Here is a 22,166-nt window from a genome sequence, read left to right as displayed (position 1 = left end):
TAAAGGCCTGCCTTTGCATTCGCGCCACTGCCATAGACGGAATTCCCTTTTGGGGACCAAAGATCGTAGTGAGTGGTTTGTGGTCTGTGAAAAGCATGAACTTTCGAATGTAGAGATACTGGTGGAATTTCCGGACTCTGAATACAATTGCAAATGCCTCACGCTCAATCTGTGCATAATTCTGTTCTGCCGTACTAAGTGTGCGTGAAGCAAATGCTATAGGCTTTTTTTCACCATTGGGCAACATGTGGGAAATGACAGCCCCAATACCATAAGGTGACGCATCACATTTGAGGCGGATGGTGTTCTGAGGGTCATAGTGTGTCAAGACATTTTGTGACACCAGTTGTTCCTTTGCCTTTTTGAATGCAGTGTCGTGCTCGACAGACTACTGCCAGCGTGTTCTGTTACAGAGCAGTGCATTCAAGGGATTCACTATGGTTGCCAAATTGGGTATAAATCTCCCATAATAGTTTAACAGGCCCAGAAACGATATCAACTGTGTGACATTTGATGGTGTTGGTGCATCAACAATTGCTATTACTTTGTCAGGCGACTTGAGTAAGCCTTCAGCATCAATTATGTGACCCAGGTACTCCAATGTGTCCTTGAAAAAGTCGCATTTGCTTTTTTCATCATGTAAGCCGAACTGCTTCAGCCATCCAAGAACTGCATCCAGGTTTTCCAGGTGTTCAGCTTCGGTCCGCCCAGTTACCAGAATGTCATCGAGGTAACAATGGACATTTGGTAGGATTTGTAATATTTGGTCCATAGATCTCTGGAACATGGCTGGCACTGAAGTGATCCCAAATGGAAGACAATTATATTGGAATGGGCCTTTCTCAGGTGAAATTACAAGAATCTGCTTGGACTCTTCCTCAACCCTCATCTGAAGGTAAGCATGCGATAGGTCTAATTTACTAAAACACGACTCCTGCTAATGAAGCAAACAGGTCCTCAATGCGCGGTAGGGGATAGTGTTCAATGTGTACGGTGGGGTTTACAGTCACTTTAAAGTTGCCACAGATGTGCACAGATCCATCTTTCTTTAAAACAGGGACTATTGGAGTAGCCCATTCACTGTACTCTACAGGAGACAATACACCAATTTCAGTGAGACGGTTCAGTTCAGCCTCAACTTTTGGGTAAAGGGCTTACGGAACAACCCTATGTTGACAAAACTTGGGTTTGTGTTCCAATTTCAATGCAATTTTAGCTTTGATGCTTTTCATTTCTCCCAATTGTTTAGAGAAAACGGCAGCATGTTTCTAGAGTCTTAATTTTGACTGTTCTAATTTCTTTCCAATTCAATTTTATCTGACGCAATGACTCTCTGCCATAGAGTGGTGCGTAGTCCCCCTGCATAACATATAATGGAAGAAGAGCTGTCTGCTTATCCATTTTGACATGCACATCAATTACACCTTCAGGATGTAATGCGTGTCCAGCGAAAGTTTGAAGATCAATGTCAGTTGAGCGTAAGGGCAGGTGTTTTAGCATCCTGTCATAGGTCTCTGTTGAAATCATTGAGACTGCGGCACCAGTGTCCAGTTCCATTTCTAGTGCAATACCCTCAACTTTTGGTTTCACAATGATACTGGACTTTTCTCCTGGCTGCAACAGTTTATACAGGGCTAAATCAGAGTCTGTGTCACCATCATTGGACATTTCATATTCATCCACACGGTGGGCCCCTTACTACCAATTAAGCATTGTTTAAACACCACAGTATATTAAGGAAGTTCCAAAGGCATAAGTGGGTCCAATCTGGCACTAGTAGGGTGACCCTAATAAAGTGCACGGTGAGTACAATTAACACCAAGCTCAAGAATGTAAGTTTTGTGTTTTAAACCATTTATTACTGTTTATCATTAATGTTTTTTATTCTGGGAACAAACTTTCATTAGGAATAAGAGGCCTCTTACAGCCCTCTCTTTCTGTTTCTTTCTGTGCTTACTCTCAGTCACCATATCAAATGTAAGAAAGACATACCATGTAACTCAAATCACAACTGTTCTCATTTCTTTTAGCCTTTGCATTCGCGCCACTGCCATAGACGGAATTCCCTTTTGGGGACCAAAGATCGTAGTGAGTGGTTTGTGGTCTGTGAAAAGCATGAACTTTCGAATGTAGAGATACTGGTGGAATTTCCGGACTCTGAATACAATTGCAAATGCCTCACGCTCAATCTGTGCATAATTCTGTTCTGCCGTACTAAGTGTGCGTGAAGCAAATGCTATAGGCTTTTTTTCACCATTGGGCAACATGTGGGAAATGACAGCCCCAATACCATAAGGTGACGCATCACATTTGAGGCGGATGGTGTTCTGAGGGTCATAGTGTGTCAAGACATTTTGTGACACCAGTTGTTCCTTTGCCTTTTTGAATGCAGTGTCGTGCTCGACAGACCACTGCCAGCGTGTTCCGTTACAGAGCAGTGCATTCAAGGGATTCACTATGGTTGCCAAATTGGGTATAAATCTCCCATAATAGTTTAACAGGCCCAGAAACGATATCAACTGTGTGACATTTGATGGTGTTGGTGCATCAACAATTGCTATTACTTTGTCAGGCGACTTGAGTAAGCCTTCAGCATCAATTATGTGACCCAGGTACTCCAATGTGTCCTTGAAAAAGTCGCATTTGCTTTTTTCATCATGTAAGCCGAACTGCTTCAGCCATCCAAGAACTGCATCCAGGTTTTCCAGGTGTTCAGCTTCGGTCCGCCCAGTTACCAGAATGTCATCGAGGTAACAATGGACATTTGGTAGGATTTGTAATATTTGGTCCATAGATCTCTGGAACATGGCTGGCACTGAAGTGATCCCAAATGGAAGACAATTATATTGGAATGGGCCTTTCTCAGGTGAAATTACAAGAATCTGCTTGGACTCTTCCTCAACCCTCATCTGAAGGTAAGCATGCGATAGGTCTAATTTACTAAAACACGACTCCTGCTAATGAAGCAAACAGGTCCTCAATGCGCGGTAGGGGATAGTGTTCAATGTGTACGGTGGGGTTTACAGTCACTTTAAAGTTGCCACAGATGTGCACAGATCCATCTTTCTTTAAAACAGGGACTATTGGAGTAGCCCATTCACTGTACTCTACAGGAGACAATACACCAATTTCAGTGAGACGGTTCAGTTCAGCCTCAACTTTTGGGTAAAGGGCTTACGGAACAACCCTATGTTGACAAAACTTGGGTTTGTGTTCCAATTTCAATGCAATTTTAGCTTTGATGCTTTTCATTTCTCCCAATTGTTTAGAGAAAACGGCAGCATGTTTCTAGAGTCTTAATTTTGACTGTTCTAATTTCTTTCCAATTCAATTTTATCTGACGCAATGACTCTCTGCCATAGAGTGGTGCGTAGTCCCCCTGCATAACATATAATGGAAGAAGAGCTGTCTGCTTATCCATTTTGACATGCACATCAATTACACCTTCAGGATGTAATGCGTGTCCAGTGAAAGTTCGAAGATCAATGTCAGTTGAGCGTAAGGGCAGGTGTTTTAGCATCCTGTCATAGGTCTCTGTTGAAATCATTGAGACTGCGGCACCAGTGTCCAGTTCCATTTCTAGTGCAATACCCTCAACTTTTGGTTTCACAATGATACTGGACTTTTCTCCTGGCTGCAACAGTTTATACAGGGCTAAATCAGAGTCTGTGTCACCATCATTGGACATTTCATATTCATCCACACGGTGGGCCCCTTACTACCAATTAAGCATTGTTTAAATACGGAACAACCCTATGTTGACAAAACTTGGGTTTGTGTTCCAATTTCAATGCAATTTTAGCTTTGATGCTTTTCATTTCTCCCAATTGTTTAGAGAAAACGGCAGCATGTTTCTAGAGTCTTAATTTTGACTGTTCTAATTTCTTTCCAATTCAATTTTATCTGACGCAATGACTCTCTGCCATAGAGTGGTGCGTAGTCCCCCTGCATAACATATAATGGAAGAAGAGCTGTCTGCTTATCCATTTTGACATGCACATCAATTACACCTTCAGGATGTAATGCGTGTCCAGCGAAAGTTTGAAGATCAATGTCAGTTGAGCGTAAGGGCAGGTGTTTTAGCATCCTGTCATAGGTCTCTGTTGAAATCATTGAGACTGCGGCACCAGTGTCCAGTTCCATTTCTAGTGCAATACCCTCAACTTTTGGTTTCACAATGATACTGGACTTTTCTCCTGGCTGCAACAGTTTATACAGGGCTAAATCAGAGTCTGTGTCACCATCATTGGACATTTCATATTCATCCACACGGTGGGCCCCTTACTACCAATTAAGCATTGTTTAAACACCACAGTATATTAAGGAAGTTCCAAAGGCATAAGTGGGTCCAATCTGGCACTAGTAGGGTGACCCTAATAAAGTGCACGGTGAGTGCAATTAACACCAAGCTCAAGAATGTAAGTTTTGTGTTTTAAACCATTTATTACTGTTTATCATTAATGTTTTTTATTCTGGGAACAAACTTTCATTAGGAATAAGAGGCCTCTTACAGCCCTCTCTTTCTGTTTCTTTCTGTGCTTACTCTCAGTCACCATATCAAATGTAAGAAAGACATACCATGTAACTCAAATCACAACTGTTCTCATTTCTTTTAGTTAAATAATTAAGGAGTTGTTTTTCAAGTAAGAAGTGCTGGAATGTTCCTGCAAGAGAGTTCAATTAAATGCTAGGCAGAGCAAAGACATCATCAGCAGATAACTGTTAAATAACTGTGAAATAACTCTCCCAAAGGATGTGATGTTTAAGTGTTGTTTTGTCAAGTGTAACTGCTGTCAAGGTTAACAGGCCTTGGGAGAGTTTAAATGGGTAATAGAAAACCATTTTATCAATTGCATGACTTCATTTGAGGTATTATTATGGGATTCTGAGGAAGACTAAAGTGGATGAAGATGAACCGTAAGTGTACATGTATGGCAAACAGGTAATATAGGCCTCATGATAATCTGTTCAGTTGTTTATGCAATCAGTTTTTAAAGTCTTTGTTCAATGGTAAATAAATATGCATGATATGCAAAAAAAAGTATACACCGTGTATCTGCCCAATAAACTTTGAAAACTGAGCACTTTGTGTGTGTATTCACTTTGTGTGTGTCAATTCTTCCTGTGGCCATGCAGACCATTGATGACTCAGAGGGACTAAAAACCAATTGATAATTAACTAAAGAAAAAAAGAGAAATCTCAATTTTATTCTGTCAAACAAAAGGAGATAATTAGATATGGGATGACAAACATAACGACTTAACTCGTTACTTTACCATAGTAGGCCACAGTGCATTGTTGGAGAAATTAAAGGGGTCATATCCAGTAGCCTACAATGCGTCTGTGGCACAAAGGCTGTTTCTATAAAATGGGGCAGTTCCAACTTTGCAAGGGCAGTTTGGCGCTTCTGACTCAAAGCCTGTAAGTACGTTTTTTATATTTAAATAATTTGCCACTGATGATTCAAACGCAAGTTTTGAGCAGTGTAGTGTAGGCTTGTTGTTTGTCCGATAACAAATGCAGACATGGTTTTATGTTTACGCAGTGCGATACGCAATGCAAAAGAAGACGCAACGCAATAAAAAGACAGTATAAGTCATTATAATCAGTAATGTCCCCACTGGATGCAACAAATGCCTCATTTGTAATGGGTTTTATTGGTTTTGCCTCCTCCTGCTGGGAGACGGCATCACAGTATGTTAAGGGGCTTAACTTTTCCGTCACACGCTTGAGGCATTCGGCCAATCACAACGCACTAGACAGCTGGCCAATCAGAGCACACCTCGCTTTTCAGAACGATGAGCTTTGTAAAAATCGACGCGTTTCAGAAAGGTGGGGCATAGAGGAGAAACAATAATGTACAGTATGTGGAAAATAATGTTTTTTTTAAAACCTTAAACCGCATAAACACATTTAATTACACCAAATACACAAAATAATGTTCTTTTTAGCAACGTCATATGACCCCTTTAAGTAGCTAGTCACAGAAACAGTGGGAACTTTGTTGCACATCTGTTATTCAAATCAAGCAGGTAAAAAAAAAAACAGCTGTGGTACTTTTGTGTTTTTTTAAAAAAGCTTGACACTGGTTGCTATCTACAATTTATAGACGAGTGTGAGATTTAAAAATATATATATATATCCTTTTGTGGTCCAGAAAAGAAGAGCTGATTCATTCATAGGCGCTTATGTATGTTTCTGCTCACCCTTCATTTTTTGTGTTTTCTTATAATAAAGTTAACATTAGCTGGATATTACATTGTTACTTACTTATCAGCGCTTTGAAATTGGAGATTCATGAGTCCATTCAGCATACTCGTTTTTCAAATAAAACAAATAATCCAAACATAAATGAAATCATATAGGATGAAGCCCCTACATTAAGTATAGATGTTTACTCTTATTGTAGATCTGCAGAACTGTAATTTCCGTCTTTGAAGCATACTGCCATAAAACTGCATATGATCGCCTAAACTGGAGCTACTGATAATGAAAACTGCCCAAACAAATACGTTTTATCCACAGGCTACAGACTTTTTATTTAATGTTGAAAACATCACAGAATCATGGAAGTATGAAATGAAAGCATAACAAATGACAAGTCTTAATCAATGTTTGCATTTTGCAATACTAGCTGATTTTGTGAACGGAACAAACAAAACTCCATTAACTAGACACTCTAATGAACCAGTTTTGTGTATTACGACCCACAGTGAGATCCACAAATCAGAGGTTCCCATACGTAGAATATTTTGTGTTTTTCTGTGGGTGTTCAGGTTCCCATGGGATATTTGAACAAAAATAGCAGGGCCTAGTTGGCGACATGTCTTAATAAATGAATCATAGTATCATTCTTTCATGTAGTTTATCTAGTCATTGAATCGTTGACTTACCCGATTCAAAAAAGCTGAATAGTTCAAGATGAAACAACACTCTCCGTGTTGCTGAGAGACAACTGTTCTGCTTTGTTTAGAAATTTTCTTTGGCAAAATAGGAAAAAAACAAAAACCCTAGTCAAAATTATTCAGTAACAATGTACTGACAGGCTTTTTATATGTGACAGAAATGTATTCATAAAAAAAGAAAAAAAAGAAAAAGTGAATATCTTGAAAACATTTTTCTTTATTTCTTACATTTCATCAAAAACTTAGATGAGATCAGTGCTGAACAGTCTTCAAACATTTTAAATGTCAATTGGAATATATGAAAAGGATTGTAGGTGATTTGAGGATGTGAAGAATGCAGCCTTCTAAACACACAGCTGAGAGTCATGAAACAAAGGCTACCTTACAAGCATCCTTCAAACTGAGAAGGCTAACATGTCACTATGTCAGACTTTTAAAATTACCATTATAATGGTCTAGTTGATTGCAATTGGTTAAAAAATAGTAGTAGACTTATTTTAGACTTAGAGCAGCTATAAAACTTGCAGTTATTAACTCCAAAACACAGTATCATCATTGCAAATAAGGAAAAAATGAGAGGAAACACAAAAGGCTCATTTCAGATGAACAAACCACAGAACAGATCACCACGAGATTCATGCTGGTTAGAAATGTGTCCGAGTGTTGTCTGACTTGCTCTGATGTCATGCTGACATATGTCAAAAAACTCTCGCAATGATGAGACTCTTTTTGGTTAATGTTTGAATAATACAAGATGATGTATGCAGGCATAAGTACACAAGAATTGCTACAAAACAAGGGCCATAAACATGTCCTATGAGCAGTGTTTAATGTTGCAGATTACTCCGCTCTTGGGCCGTAGAGTTCCTGTGTCTTTAATGTCAAAAGACTGTTCAGGAACCAGACTGAACTCAAATCTCTGAAGCAGTTTGGCAAGCACAACTTTTGCCTCCATCTGAATGTAGAAACATGACAGAGTGGTCAAGATCACAGCAAATTTGGCACTTGGAAAACAAAAGTATAAATCAAACATCTAAAGCAATTCAACACATGAGTGTGTTCTGAAAGTCTAAAAATTCTGAAGGAGAAAGGAAGGTGCAAACGTGTGTGTGTCTGTGTGTGCTTCATCACCTGTGAGAAAACCTGCCCTAGACAGGTTCGTGGACCAAGTGCAAATGGGTAGTAGCAGTAATAAGGCCTTACAGATAAGAACACAATTAGAAATAAGCAGATTGCATGCCACAATGTCACAATATAAAGGTGTATTCATGTCGTAAATACCATAATTACAAGAATCGGACTTGTAAAAATCACTCACATCCTCATTAAACTTGTATAGTAATTACAATTTGAAAATACTTACTGCTTTAACATCATGCCAAAACGCTTTAAATGGCAATGGCTTTAGCAGTAAACTGTAGTTAAGTAGTTATTTCATAATATTTATGTTTAATGATTTCTATAACTGCCTAATGTTAATGTATTAAAAATTTATGAATAATCTGAAAAAAAAAACAAAAAACATACAATACAGCAGCTAGTACACAGTTAAAAAACGCTGGTAAATAAACTATACATTTATTAATAAGGCACTTGCGTAAGGACTGTTATTTGTTATATTGTGGTTTTGATTACTCAAATTACACAGATTGCATTAATGGTGTTGCCATGGAAATCACACGTCCAAGGATGTGAACATCTTAAAGTAGAATGTCAAAAATGGTAATCTCGTAATTACTGTAATTATGGCGTGAATGCAGCATATTTAAATACTAAAACAGAGGGTAAAATGAGACTTACTTTGGGGCGTTCACATCAAATCTCTCTGGATCAAACTTCAACGGATCTTTAAAAAACTTTTCCAGTCTTTGGGAAACATAAGAACTGAACTGTATGGAAAGATTTGAAAGTTATTCAAAATACTCATATAAAATGTGCTCCCCTTCAAGGGAACTCGCGCTGCATCGAAACACTGTGGGAACACCTCTGTGTGGTCGGGTCCTGTAGCACGTGTGAAATCAGTCCAATTGGGTGGTTAGACGTCATGGTCGGGTGACGTAGAGACCAGAAAGCTTAAAAGTGCATCCAGAAAACTTTTGTGTCTTCAGCAAGCACTCTGTGCGTATGTCAGAGTTTTATGCTGTTTGTCTGTGCCAGTGCACAACCAAAGTAGTATTATAGCGAGCAAAGAGTCTAAATCAGACAAGCAGCATTTTAGATTGTGTGTTCCTCCCTGCCCACATTACATCACGGATGGGGATTCACACAATCTTTGAACTGCTTGTTTGGGAGGGAGAATGCACGGCCAGCTCTCGAGAGGGGCTGACTGTGCTCATTGTGAGCGGCCGCCGCTGCGAACGCTCTGCTCCCTCCGGGCACTCTTTGAGGAGGATGCCCAGGCTCGCGAGCCTCAAGGTTCTGGTCCCACTGCTGCTGAGGCAGAGCAGCAATTGAGGTTGTGGGGCTTGCAAATGGATCTAACAGAGGGGTTAGAGACAAGCTCTGGCGTCAGGTCAATCCGGGGTATGTATGCATACTATGGCTCTATTGTAGGCATACCGGGGAGACCTGCTAAAAGACCTTGATGGGAGTGAGGGGGTAGATCCGGATGCAATCCAAAAACTGCACCGGGCCACAGATTTGTCTCTTCAGGCCACTAAGAAGATGGCCAGAGCCGTCAGTCGTTCTATGGCAGCCCTGGTGGCCATGGAGAGGCATCTGTGATAGTACTTATCTAACATCAAAGAGAAGGACAAGTTATTCCTTCTGGATGCTCTGCTTGCACTTTCTGGCCTGTTCGGCAACGCTATCACCTCAGTCATCGACAGGTTTTAGGAGGCTAAAAAGCAGGCAGCAGCGTTCCAGCACTACCTCCCTCACCTGGCCTCAGGTCTCAGTGGCTGCTGGACGGGAGCAGCCCCAGCCCTCGTCCAGCTCCTCATATCATGCCTCAAGACCTCTCAGCCGAGGTCTTCTAATGAGAAGGTAGATCTGAGGACCATTATTCTCTCTAAGAAGGCCTCAGTGAAGAAGTCCTGACACCACGAGCATCAGATTTCTGAGGGCAGACCCCTTTGGGGAGGAACGGTACACCTCAGCATACGGAGCACGTTTCTAATCAGTGCCCTCAGGGGGCCGTTCTGTTAACCCTGCCACCTCCGGTTGCAGCACTGGCGGGTTAGCACCCTCCAAGGAGGTTATTAGAGAGGCCAGTTTGGTTGTCCCCTGCCAGTCATCCACTTCAGGGTGCCAAATTTACTTCTCAAAAGGATGGTTCCCTTAGTAGACCATCTGGCAGCGTGGAAGCTTCTGCCAAATGTGTCTCAATGGGTTCTGCAGACTGTAGAAAGAGGTGGATCAGCACCTAGAGACGACCTCAACAGCCCTGAATGTCAGCAAAGACCATGTCAACTAGATGAACCCTAGAGAAAGATTTCCTGCAAAGACCTCGTTGGCCATCGGCACAACTTCTCAGCAAAGGCTATGAGAACCAGCTGAGTCCTCTGCTCAATCTGACTTGTGTTGCAGCCTGGAATTAAACCACACCATGCTGGTTTCGTCTGGCCAGAGGAGAACTGGCCTGATTTCTCCCAAGGTTTTTTTCTCCATTTCTGTCACTGATGGAGTTTTGTTTCCTTACCACTGTCGTCTTTGGCTTGCTTAGTTGGGGACACTTCATTTCATTTCTGGTAATATTGTCGACTTGATTGCATAGACACTATTTTAAGAGAACTGAACTGAGCTTGACGATGACAACACTGAATCAACAATGAACTGACTTTAACTGATTAAGTCCTCTTGCATTATCAGCACACGCTTTCCCTGTTTAACACTGTAAAGCTGCTTTGACACAATCTGTATTGTATAAAGCGCTATATAAATAAAGGTGACTTGACTTGACTTGAGTATCGGGTTCTTCCGTTCGACCTTGCAGTGTCACCCCACACTTTCACCAAATGCGTGGATGCTGCACTGGCTCCTCTATGATTCCAGGGCATTCACGTATTAAACTATATAGACAATTGGTTGATATTAGCTCAGTCAAAGCAGATGGCTGCTCTGCATCAACATGTTGTCCTCACCAATATGAAAGAGCTTGGGTTAATGCTGAACGCCTCTCCAGTACAGAGGACCACTTAACTTAGAGTGGTTTGGGATTCGACGACAATGCAGGCAGCTATCAACGGAGTGAAGCTAAGCCAGTCACACACTGTAAAACAGTTTCAGAAACTGTTGGGTCTGATGGCAGCAGCGTCCAACGTGATAACTTTTGGCCTGACCAGGAGAAGCTTAATTTGGTGTGTCTGGTGAGAGCGCTGGACACTTATGTCCACAGAGCTGCCCTGCGGAGAAAGACTGATCATTTGTTCACCTGCTTTGGTCTGCCTAAGAAAGGGTTCCCTGCGACCAAGCAGACATTGAGCAGGTGGATAGTCGAGGTTATCTCCCTCGCTTATGAATCCTCTGACATTCCTTCGCCTTCAGGGGTCAGAGCGCACTCAACTCAAATTATGGTGGCTTCTAAAGCTTTTCTTTCAGGGGTGTCCCTGCAGAAGGTTTGTGACGTGGTGGGCTGGTACTCCTTGCTCACATTCATCAGATTCTATAATTTAGACCTGGGATCTACGCCAGGCACTCAAGTTCTCCTGTCATAGCTGTGCTCGCCATAATTCACACTAGACAGGTATTTGTCAGCATGGCAAAGTGGGTGTTGTCGTTCCCACAGTGTTTCGACGCAGCACGAGTTCCCTTGAAGGGGAATGTCTCATGTTACGACTGTAACCATGGTTCCCCGAGAGGGAACGAGATGCTGTGTTGCACTGCCATACTTCCTGCATCTCTGTGAGCGACTTGCTTCGATCTTTCAGAAGCTAATGCTGTTTGTTCTGGATGCGCTGAAGGGGAATGTCTCATGTTACGACTGTAACCATGGTTCCCCGAGAGGGAACGAGATGCTGTGTCGCACTGCCATACTTCCTGCATCTCTGTGAGCGACTTGCTTCGATCTTTCAGAAGCTAATGCTGTTTGTTCTGGATGCGGTTTAAGCTTCCTGGTCTCTATGTCACCCTACCCGTGACGTCTCGCTACTCCATTGGACTGATTTCACATGTGCTTCTAGACGTGTTCACACAGAGACTTTCCACAGCTTTCCAAGCAGCGTCTCGTTTTCTCTCGGGGAACCATGGTTACAGTCATAACCTGAGACTTTGCACTTTTATTACTAGAAATATACCCCTGAACTGGTGCCATGATGGCTACATAATGAATGGACCAGTCTTACAGGGAATCTGGAGATACTCACAATAACCGCACAGCTCCCTGGGATTTTCAGCCCATTTATAACCATGTCCTCATGTAGCCAGCGGCTGGTCCCTGGAGCAGTTGGGTACAGACGCAGCGTTTCCTTCAACACCTGCAGCATTGAGTCAATAACACAAAAGACCATTTAAAGAAATTGATACAAAACCATTTGTGTTTGTAGCACGTAAAAGAACATCTTTGCCAACCAACCTGAGACAAGTAAGTGAATTTTCCAAGGTCTTCATATGAAATGTTTCTTTTTGTGCCAAGAATTTCATCCACCTCTGCTTTAGCCCTGGGAAGGAAATACATTTTAATTAAAAAGCATTTTAATGCAAGACGGATGGAACAGGTCCACATTTCCAAGAAGTGTTTTACCGTTTATATATCTCCGGCTGTCTCCCTAATTCCATGATTGCAAATGAGAGCTGATTGGCTGTTGTCTCTTGCCCTGCAACAGAAACAGAAAGCGCTGTTTATAACGGCAAGGGTTTATAAACAAAAATCAAAACAGAAAGCGCTGTTTATAACTGCAAGGGTTTATAAACAAAAATCAAAGCCGTAACTCACCAGCAATGAAGAAAGTCACAAAATTGTCCAACATCAGCTCATGATCTTTTGTGTTATTAACGTTTTCCTCCTCTGTAGCAAAAAATGGAAAGTGTTAACTGTAAAATAACTCTAAAATGCACATATTAATATTTGTTGAGAGAAATTTTTCAACATTACAATGTTGTAGCAGATGAGTAATGTACCGAACAGACATTTTTCAAAGTGACATCAGAAGTCAAGATATTGTTTGTTTTATTTCCATAACATTAAACATAAGCCTATAAGCCATTTTGTAAACAAAACCAATAATAATAATAATAATAATACACTTAGCATTTTAATGTCTCAGTATTTCAGTCCCAAATACCTGCTGTTTTGAGGATTTGTGTGAGAATGTCTTTGGGGACGTCTTCTCCATTTTCTATTGCTGTCTTCCTTTTTTGTATCCATTTCTTTCCCGTTTTACGCAGGAGTTCAGTTGCATCTTTAGTTTGTTGTACAGTCTTCCAATTCTTGGGAAAAAGCTGAGGTCACGCAAATGAAACAACAACAAAATGATTATATAGCATTAACCCTACTAATTTAGAATGACATCTATGGATAAATACTCTTACTGTAAAAAATGGGTCTCTGAGATAGAACACCATGCCCTTTAAACACTGCTCTACTGCTTTCTGGAAGGGGCTGTCAGTTTGCTTGAACAAATTCAAATCAACACCGAAAGCCGCCTGTGGATGAAAACATGACAACTAAGAACTGATCAACAGCAAATTTCACCTTCCATGTATTAGACCTCCCTTTGAATTAGAGGGAAGAAGAGTGAAACCTTGCAAATGACGTCGAGTGTGACACAGTTGACCAGGTCATGCATGATGACAGGTGTTTTCGTGTCGGCTATTTCCTCCAAATGGTCCATTAGGCGCTCAGACATCTCATTAAAAGTGCCCATCAAGCTTCGTAAGTATCTGGTGGATAAGACCGCATTAGCTGAGGTGCAGCTCTATCTCATTTCAGTATATCAGAGATGTTCTTGACTCACGTGCTGCTAAAGGCTGGATCCATGATGCGACGCTGCCTGTACCAGTCGTCATGGTCCATAGCCGTCACTAACCCATTTCCAAGGAACCTGAGAAGATTGATTCAGACTTTCACACCACTGGCAAAGCAAATGCCATAAAACATGCAAATCCATTTAAGCAGCATTAAAAAATAAATTGAAATTGTTGGATCCACTTTGATAATTTCTACAAACAGGAGATTCACGAGTTCACCCTTACATCTAATCTGATAGCAAATAGTAAGCATATTTTGGCGTTGTCCTGGGGGAGAAATCACTCGCATATGCGACTAAATCTTCACTCTGGGCGACTAAATGATGTATAATATTAGCCAATGGCTAATAAATTCTCAGATTTTACTCGCCAGTGTGTGAGTTGGAGGCTAAGTATAAGTTTAGCTCAGATATACGTATTTTCACTCGCCGAACACTCTGACTGAGCGCTTCTCCGTCAAGCGATCTGTGCTATTTTTCGGTTCATCTCAATGGATGCGCAGCGCACCTGTATTTGACGTACCGTAAACTCTAGTGTGAAGGCGCACGACTCGCCGTCGCTTTGTTTCACACACACGCAGAGAGAGAGAGAGAGAGAGAGAGAACTGACGCGTTACATGCAAACGATATTCTTTGTTGCATTTTCCTGTCAAAATAACAGCGGTCCTTTGGAATTCATCAGCTTTTAAGAACTGTGGGTTCGGGTTTTCCGGTAGTGGGCAGAGCTAATGCACAAACGGCAATCTCATTGGCTGGTGTTCACCTATTATCGTCCCTGTTTTGATTTCAGCAAATCAGTTCGAGCGAACGCACAAAACATGATTAATATTCATGAGTCCAGTAGCTCATTAATCCTTAGTGCGTTTCATATTGTTCTTATTAGTAGAATTCGTATCATTATTATCTTATCAGTATTTTTGTTGGTTTTTTCCTTTTTTTTTTTTTTACAGAAACACTGAATGACCAAAAAAGTACCACCACCAGTCCGAAGTTCAGTTAAAATGACTAATATGCATTCATACATGGTTATCAAGTTTTAATTCTAATTACTAAAGTTCTATCATTAAATAATATTGATTATCATATTATAATGCTTGACTGACTGATGTTAAGAGTGTACTTTCAGATATTTCAAAAACTGTGCCACTTTACAAACATTATATGGTGGATAGGCATCACTTTGAAGGCAGAAGTGATGTCTATAGCCAGCCACGCACCGCGGCCTACATTTTTTTTGATCATGGTGATCGCTTGATCTATATCATGGTAGTGCAGAGAATATTCCTCAAGTGGTATGAGGCTGTTTATGCTAGAAACTGGGGAATTACGTGGAACTGATAGATCGATTATCAAACGCTTTTTTCTCTGAAAATTTCCTGGTAGCCACTCCGATAGGGCTGATGCAAAAAATTTCAAAGGGGGGAAAATCGAAAGGTTCAACCGATCATAAAAACTGACTCGACTTCTTTTTTGATTAGATTATCTACTGTATCTGGCTCTGCGAGTGCGGATTGGAGATTGTTGCAAATTATGTTCTGTGAGAGCGGGCATAGGAGGATAGACGAGAAATATTGAGATCGATAAGTAGTTTCTAGATTTTTTATTGGTAGCTTTCATGACGGGGCATCCTGTAAGGGCATGAGCCCCGCCACAATAATTACAGACGTGGAGAAACTTGCATTGCTGTCTCACGCATCTTCCTCTGTTGAAATTTCTGCAAACCTGCTGGTTGTTGGAGAATGAGATAGCTTCTCTCCTAGAATTCGATATTGGATTCGTGGTTGCAGAAAGAGGGACGTAGCTGGTTGATTTGACTTGTGTCGGTTCTGGGCCGGGTATTATAGCGGGATTAATTTGGGGGCATGAGATAGTAGAGTGAGCTACTGACCTGCAGACTGCGCACGATATATTCCGACAACTGAAAAATACTCTGTTGTAAAGATCAGAGTCCAGTGCGCCCCAATAGGGGCACTGATTCCACTGAGCAACACGGTACCGCACATTTGGCTGAAAATAATTTATGGTACGTGTAGAAATGGGTTCCGCCATAAAACAGCGCGAGTTCAGCGACTATCGCCAGATAATCATTAAGTTTGCACCGTTTATGGGGAAAAGCAGAGCAGACTATTTCCGTGTAGCGGCCAAATGCTAGTGAATTCGGAAAATGAGAAGGGGCGGGATGAATTGGGAGTTGAATTTTTTTAATGTAACGGAGAAATATCCTCAATCTATTTGTCGATGAGATTCGGCGGGAGGTAGCAGCGAGAGGACAGATGAGAGATCAACGTCCGCACCTGCAAGAATCTGAGATTTGATGGTATTAGGCACAGGAGGTGGCTCCAGAGCGGCAGCATTCGGTGGGGTAGGTAGAGGGGCTGCTGTGAATAAAGTATACTGAGGTTTAGCTTGGATAGAAGGGTTAGAAGGAAGATAAGGAGGGGCCGTGACCATTTGCAGAGGTAGCCTCAAGCACGGATTAGCCCCTGGTGCTAGGGGAAGCCCGTAGGAAGAGGTAGAAGGAAATAAGGGAGGGGCCGTAACCATTTGCGGAGGCAGCCTCACGCAGGGATTAGCCGCTGGTGCTAAGTAAGCTGTAAACTTGCGTTGCTGGCTGATGATGCCCTACTTGGGCTGCTGGCCATTGATAGGGAAAAGGAATAGCGGAAGGGTAAAAGTAAGGTGGCTGAGCTTGAGCGGCTAGCGGAGGCAGCCTCACGCTTGCGTCTGCATCCGGAGGTAGAGTGGGAAGGATAGGAGGTTGGAAAGCCAACGCCAGTGGGCGATACTGCGTGCGGTGCGGTAACTGAAGGCGCCGCAGTGATTGGTTGAGAAGAGGAGGGAGGCAGTGCAGTGTGAGGAGCGGCCAAGTCTGGGGTGCGGCCCAGGTTTGCTGATGGCCTGCTACGTCCTGACGCTCGAGGGGAGCCGGAACTTGATCTGGAAGAAGACGACGTTAGAGAGACATGATAACTTTTAGTCTTGCGGGCTTTAGTTACCTTTTTGGAGGTGGGTGAATTAGTATTTTCCAGAGAGATGTAAAGATCATAAAGTTGCTCATTTTTCGAGAAAACTTAACTTCAGAGTTTGACAGCGCTTGTCTCAATCCCACGACGGTCCATTTTCCAATGGGAGGGATGGATGGTGAAGCTGAGGCGTAAGAAGATGTTGGGGATTGTGATGGCTGTCTTGATGGTGGAGGTGAACGGAGACTAAGTGGCTTAGGTGTGCGAGTAGCGGGCCTTGTGGGCCTCCGCCCGCGTGCCGAGGCCTGGGGCTCGGCGGTGGATCCAGGCCAAGGAGGAAGCACCTTAGAGCCGGCAGAAGGAGGTGCCTTAGAGCCAGTGGCTTGAGAAGAAAGTGCCTTTGAGCCGGTGGCTTGCGGTGGAGCGCTCAGCTCGTTGTCAGACAAGAAGAGCTCGAGTTCAGACATTTTTTTTGGCAGTCGAATGAAGCTGGATGCCGGAAAACTGTCGTAGGACAGAGGCAGGTAGGCTGCATATATATATACACGTATTTTGCTAGTTAGGATGGATAGCTAAACGAGTTACACCTGTGCCAAATTGGTTGATTATCTGATCATGCTCCTCCCGAACCTTGTTAATAAAACATCATCATCAAAAAAATAAAAATAAATAAAAATCCTATGAATCCTAAAAATAGGCATATTGCTTTGTAAAATGTACAGGAACTAGCGCTGCACGATATATCGAAATTATCGAAATATCGCAAATGTAAATATCGCAATATGCATATAGCAAGGGCGTGCGATATCTGAATCATTTTAATAATAGGCAACTTAAATCAAAACGTTGCAAAAGGTCAAAGTTTTAGTTATATAGCAGAGCACAGAATTGCTTGACGTTAAAAAGAGTTAAGTGCAATAAGTTGCAGAAAACAACTCTTTGCCGTCTCGTCTTGCTGTCTGACTCACCCCTGAAGCGTGCGCACAAGCCGCATCTCGCGCAGCGTCTCTTCAGTACTGCCACACACGTGCAAATCGCGCGCGCACACACACACACACACACAGAGACGCATTTCAGATGGCGCGCAAACACAGAGTTGATTCGTCTTTCGCATCTCCTCCTTTTGTTTGAACAGACACATACACACAGAATTATGTCAATAGTACCCGTCTCGACGATCATTCTCGTAAACGCAGTCGGTTGTTTTAAAGGGGTCATATGATGCGATTTCAATTACAAGCTCTTGGTGCATAAAGAAGATCTGTAAAGTTGCAAAGACTAAAGTCTCAAATCCAAAGAGATATTCTTTATAAAAGTTAAGAGTCAGCCACACCCTCCTAAAACGGCTCGTTCTAACAGGCCCCCACATGTCTACGGATCGGCTTTCACCGTGGACAAAGCGGAGTCCAGCCCGGAGTCGTCACATGTCCTTCCGGACGCTCCTTCGTCGAAATCGCCTCTGCTCACTCTAACCCTCCCGCCGTTCCTCACGCTAGCCCTCGGCCTCTGCTCACTGTAGGCAGTGGTGTGTGACGCTGTTTTGTTGTGAAAGCGAAAATACTCTGTTTGGCCTTCCAAAAGAGGACACGACTAGAAATCAGTGGTTAAGTTGTATTTACAACACTGTTCCAGAACCCTTCAACCCAAATATTCAGATGTGTGCAGCAACGCAACATGTAAAAAGACAGTATAAGTCATTATAATCCGTAATTATGTCCCCACTGGATGCAACAAATGCCTCGTTTGTAATGGGTTTTTATTGGTTTTGTCTGGTCGTGCCGGGAGACGGCATTACAGTATGGTAGGGGCGTAACATTTCCGTCACACGCTTGAGGTATTCGGCCAATCACAACGCACTGGATAGAGGAGAAACAATAATGTACAGTATGTGGAACATAATGTGTTTTTTTAACCTTAAACCGCATAAACACATTTCATTACACCAAATACACAAAATACTGTTCTTTTTAGCAACATCATATGACCCCTTTAAATGAATGTAAACAGCTGAGAAAGGAATCGGATGTGTAGCATTATACTGGATCCGTGCAGTCGGATTTAAAGGGACAGCAGCCTATAAATACGTGCTGCTGAATATGTCACTAATGTTAATCAAACAACAAAACAGCTATAACAAAGATTAATCTAAATTTAATTCATACAGTGAACACTATGCAGTGTTATTTTACACTTAATTATTACATTTCTGTACCTGAATACTACTGTTTATTTTATCTATGCTTGTAAATTGTGTATTTCTTTTTTTTCTTTGTTTTACTGACTGTTCACTTGCCTTTAATCATGTTTCAACTTTGTCAGACTATAGTTTTTGCTGTGGTATATGAAGAAGTACTTAAAGTGTATGGAAAGCAAAGTTACAATGATATAAAATTAGTGTCATTAATTTTTTTTGTTTGTATGTTCACACTGATGTTAAAATGACATTTTCTGATTTGTGACATTACTTTTTATGTAATGCTAAAACACTGCTGGTCACTTTCAGAAGTTGTAGTGATTCTTTCTTTTCCAAGAAAGAATGTGAAACAAATTGGTTATATAATTTTCATTTTTAAATATTTTAAAATATAATTGAAATTGATTTTACACACTTTAAGCAATATCGTATCGCATATCGAATATCGCATTTTTTAACAAGGTATCGCATAACGCATTTTTCTTCAATATCGCACAGCCCTAACAGGAACCCACGAATAGCACAACATATCATTGTTTGCTTCATTTCACGATAAGCAGATACCCCTTTAAATACAATTGGATCATTCTGTCAATCATAATGTGGTGACTTCCTTCAAACAGGGATGAAAATGGGTCCACAAAAAGTGAGCAAATGAGCGACAGTTATATTTCATCACACTCTGTGGGGCAAATGTTCACCATTTTTACCACTATACATGTATTAGTTTCCATTATTTGTTTATATCCCTGTTTTTATGTCTTTTTTTCTTATTAATTGTGATCACAAAAGAGATTATATCTGAAGACCCCATGAAATGATGAGATTAATTTTCTTATAGTCAAGAAGACACACCGTCTGTACTAGTGATCGACCGATATTGATATTTTATAACCGATACCGATACCAATTATTTGCATGTTTATGTGCCCGATAACCGATATGCAGAACCGATATTTATTTACTGTTATAAAGTAAATAAATGACTGAGTGAAGTAAGAACATACTTCACTTTGGTTTTTCCTCTTTTCAGTCATCTTTTTTTTTTAAGTGTTGAAAATTAGCAGTCTTTCATGTTAAATTTAATCTTTATATTACAACAATAAAAAACATTTTATTTATAAAAAGCATCAACAGCAACAACACTAATATTAACAATAAGCAAAATAAAGGTAGAATGTCTAATGTTTTCAAGTGGAGAAAATGAATAAAGGACAGGAGTCATATCAACTTCATTTTAAACTACAGTTTTAGATGACTCCGTGAGTTGGTCTCTATTTCTTAGAGCCAAGCTGCATACACTACATATCAGGCATTTATATAATGCATCTAATTTGTACATAAATGGCTGTTATGTTAAATAAAGTTTACTAACTATAGCAACTATATCAAGTACCTGCATGCCTTTGTTGTTGTCTCTCTCCCCTCAGACACGCTGCAATGGCGATCCTGCGCGCAATTTTCAAAACGCCCACAAGATGGCGGCGTTTATCGGTGAATCCGATATTACAAAACCGATATCCGATTATGGTAAAATGCTTAAATATCGGGAAAAATATCGGTAAACCGATATATCGGTCGATCTCTAGTCTGTACTGTCTCCTCCAGTCAAATACACATATAGAGGAATATAGATGGATTTAAAGCTATCAAAAATGTACTTAATGCCACATAGCTCAGAGTTTGATTTCATGGGGCCTCTACCATTCAAAATTCTAGATGACATCTCTAGATCAAATTAAAGCTTACCGTTTTCCAAACAAGTTAAAGAGGCGTTTGTAGACAAAGGGATCTTTGGTATACTTAGGTGACATCAGGATTGTCTACAATAACGGGGCAGAGAATTTTATTTATTAGATTTTAAGGCTTCTGATTACGAACAGCAATGAAATTAAATATTTACCTTTGTAGCCTCTGGACAATGGACTTTGATCACAACATAATGAAAACTGTTCAGCCTGTAGACAGGGCCATATTTTTCTGCCCTTAAAAACACGAACACGGTCACAGTGCTGAGAACACGCTCTACTACATGCTTGTGTGTGTGTGTGTGTGTGTGTGTGTGTGTGTTAGAGAGAGAGAGAGAGAGAGATCTATGCAATATGTGATATTTCAGTTACATAACACTAACATTGTTTTGTAGGTGCAAGTTCAAATCAACAAGACACTAGTCAAGTAAAACAAAACAAAACAAGACAAATATATAAACAAATTATAAATGACAAATATTCTGATGGGTTTAAGTGTTTTGTTTTTACCACTGAAGAAATAAGTCCTGTACAAGGTTATCCGATTTCGCCCCTCTGGAAAAAGTTGGAATATGCCCCAGCAGAAAACTGTCAGGGTATTCGTTTTCATGTTATTTTATGAGCTTTGATAATAATAACAAAAAATGGTCTTATTAAAATATCTTAAATGTAGTTGTATCAAACATATTCATAAGTTTCTTACCTGTCTCTTGGAGGTCCAGGTATATGATCATATTTCTGATGAACATGATGAACATACATACAATATGTAAGAACCGCACAGAAAACAGCAGCAAGCAGGTAAAACATCATACATGAGACCCATTCTGAGATCATGATGGTGCTGTACAGTAGCTCAGTGTCTAATGTACGTCTGCCTTAGTGCTATCGAATCATCAGCTTTAACAACGTCTTTATTTCCGGGTCTCCTGGCTTGTTTTGAAGGGTTTTGGACGATAGAGGGCAGTGTTAATCTTATTTCGATTCCTACATTCCAAAAGAAAATCGGTCATCGGTGTGCCGAGGCACTCATAGCACCTGATAACCTTACTAACAATAGGCTATAGCCTATAGCTATGTCCCAAACTGAAGTGCGTGGACTTTTTTTTTTTTTTATTAATGCCAAGGTACTAAATATAAAAATACAGAGAATATCAACATTTCATACAAAGAGGTGACATTACATGCAAAACACCATTTATAGACGTATGTAACAATAAATAAATAATACAAAACGAAAGATTTAACAAAATAAATTTAAAAGATTAAATAAATTAACCGTTTTAAAAGCCTTGAGATTCTTGGGAGATTAAATAGTTTGGATATACTGTTGAACCTCTTTTTTTGTAAACAATATATAAAGGATTTTGATGAGTGAATTTACTGCGGTGAATATGACATTTTGCAAGAAGTAATAATAGGTTAATAATAAAATATTCATTAATTTTAT

General features: G+C 40.8%; 1 protein-coding gene and 1 long non-coding RNA gene across 3 annotated transcripts; one reads left to right on the top strand and one right to left on the bottom strand.

Annotated features, from left to right (window-relative positions):
* The first annotated feature begins 108 nt into the window (after positions 1-108).
* LOC107728354 (uncharacterized) lies at positions 109-20,756 on the top strand. The gene is made up of 3 exons (XR_001638461.1): positions 109-121; positions 6,951-6,958; positions 20,688-20,756. It is a non-coding gene; the product is annotated as an uncharacterized LOC107728354 (long non-coding RNA).
* On the bottom strand, positions 7,135-21,610 carry LOC107728353 (cholesterol 24-hydroxylase-like). 2 transcript variants are annotated; one of them, XM_016538492.1, is made up of 15 exons: positions 21,420-21,610; positions 21,227-21,304; positions 20,872-20,953; positions 20,718-20,791; positions 13,800-13,886; positions 13,587-13,725; positions 13,375-13,488; positions 13,128-13,284; positions 12,779-12,850; positions 12,587-12,659; positions 12,419-12,503; positions 12,210-12,320; positions 8,707-8,795; positions 8,038-8,104; positions 7,135-7,861 (listed from the first exon to the last, which is right to left on the bottom strand). In XM_016538492.1, the coding sequence occupies exons 1-15, from the start codon at positions 21,551-21,553 to the stop codon at positions 7,721-7,723; spliced, it is 1,503 nt and encodes a 500-aa protein (XP_016393978.1). In that variant the 5' UTR covers positions 21,554-21,610; the 3' UTR covers positions 7,135-7,720. The 2 variants fall into 2 exon arrangements, with proteins under 2 accessions (XP_016393978.1, XP_016393979.1); XM_016538493.1 differs by having other exon boundaries at positions 13,128-13,272.
* Between the last annotated feature and the right edge of the window lie 556 nt (positions 21,611-22,166).

The sequence above is a fragment of the Sinocyclocheilus rhinocerous genome, unplaced genomic scaffold (genome assembly GCF_001515625.1).
Source record: "Sinocyclocheilus rhinocerous isolate Xijiao unplaced genomic scaffold, SAMN03320098_v1.1 scaffold277, whole genome shotgun sequence".
Classification (NCBI taxonomy): Eukaryota; Metazoa; Chordata; class Actinopteri; order Cypriniformes; family Cyprinidae; genus Sinocyclocheilus; species Sinocyclocheilus rhinocerous.
The sequence above is the reverse complement of the archived record's forward strand: the minus strand, read 5'-3'. Positions and strand labels throughout refer to the sequence as shown.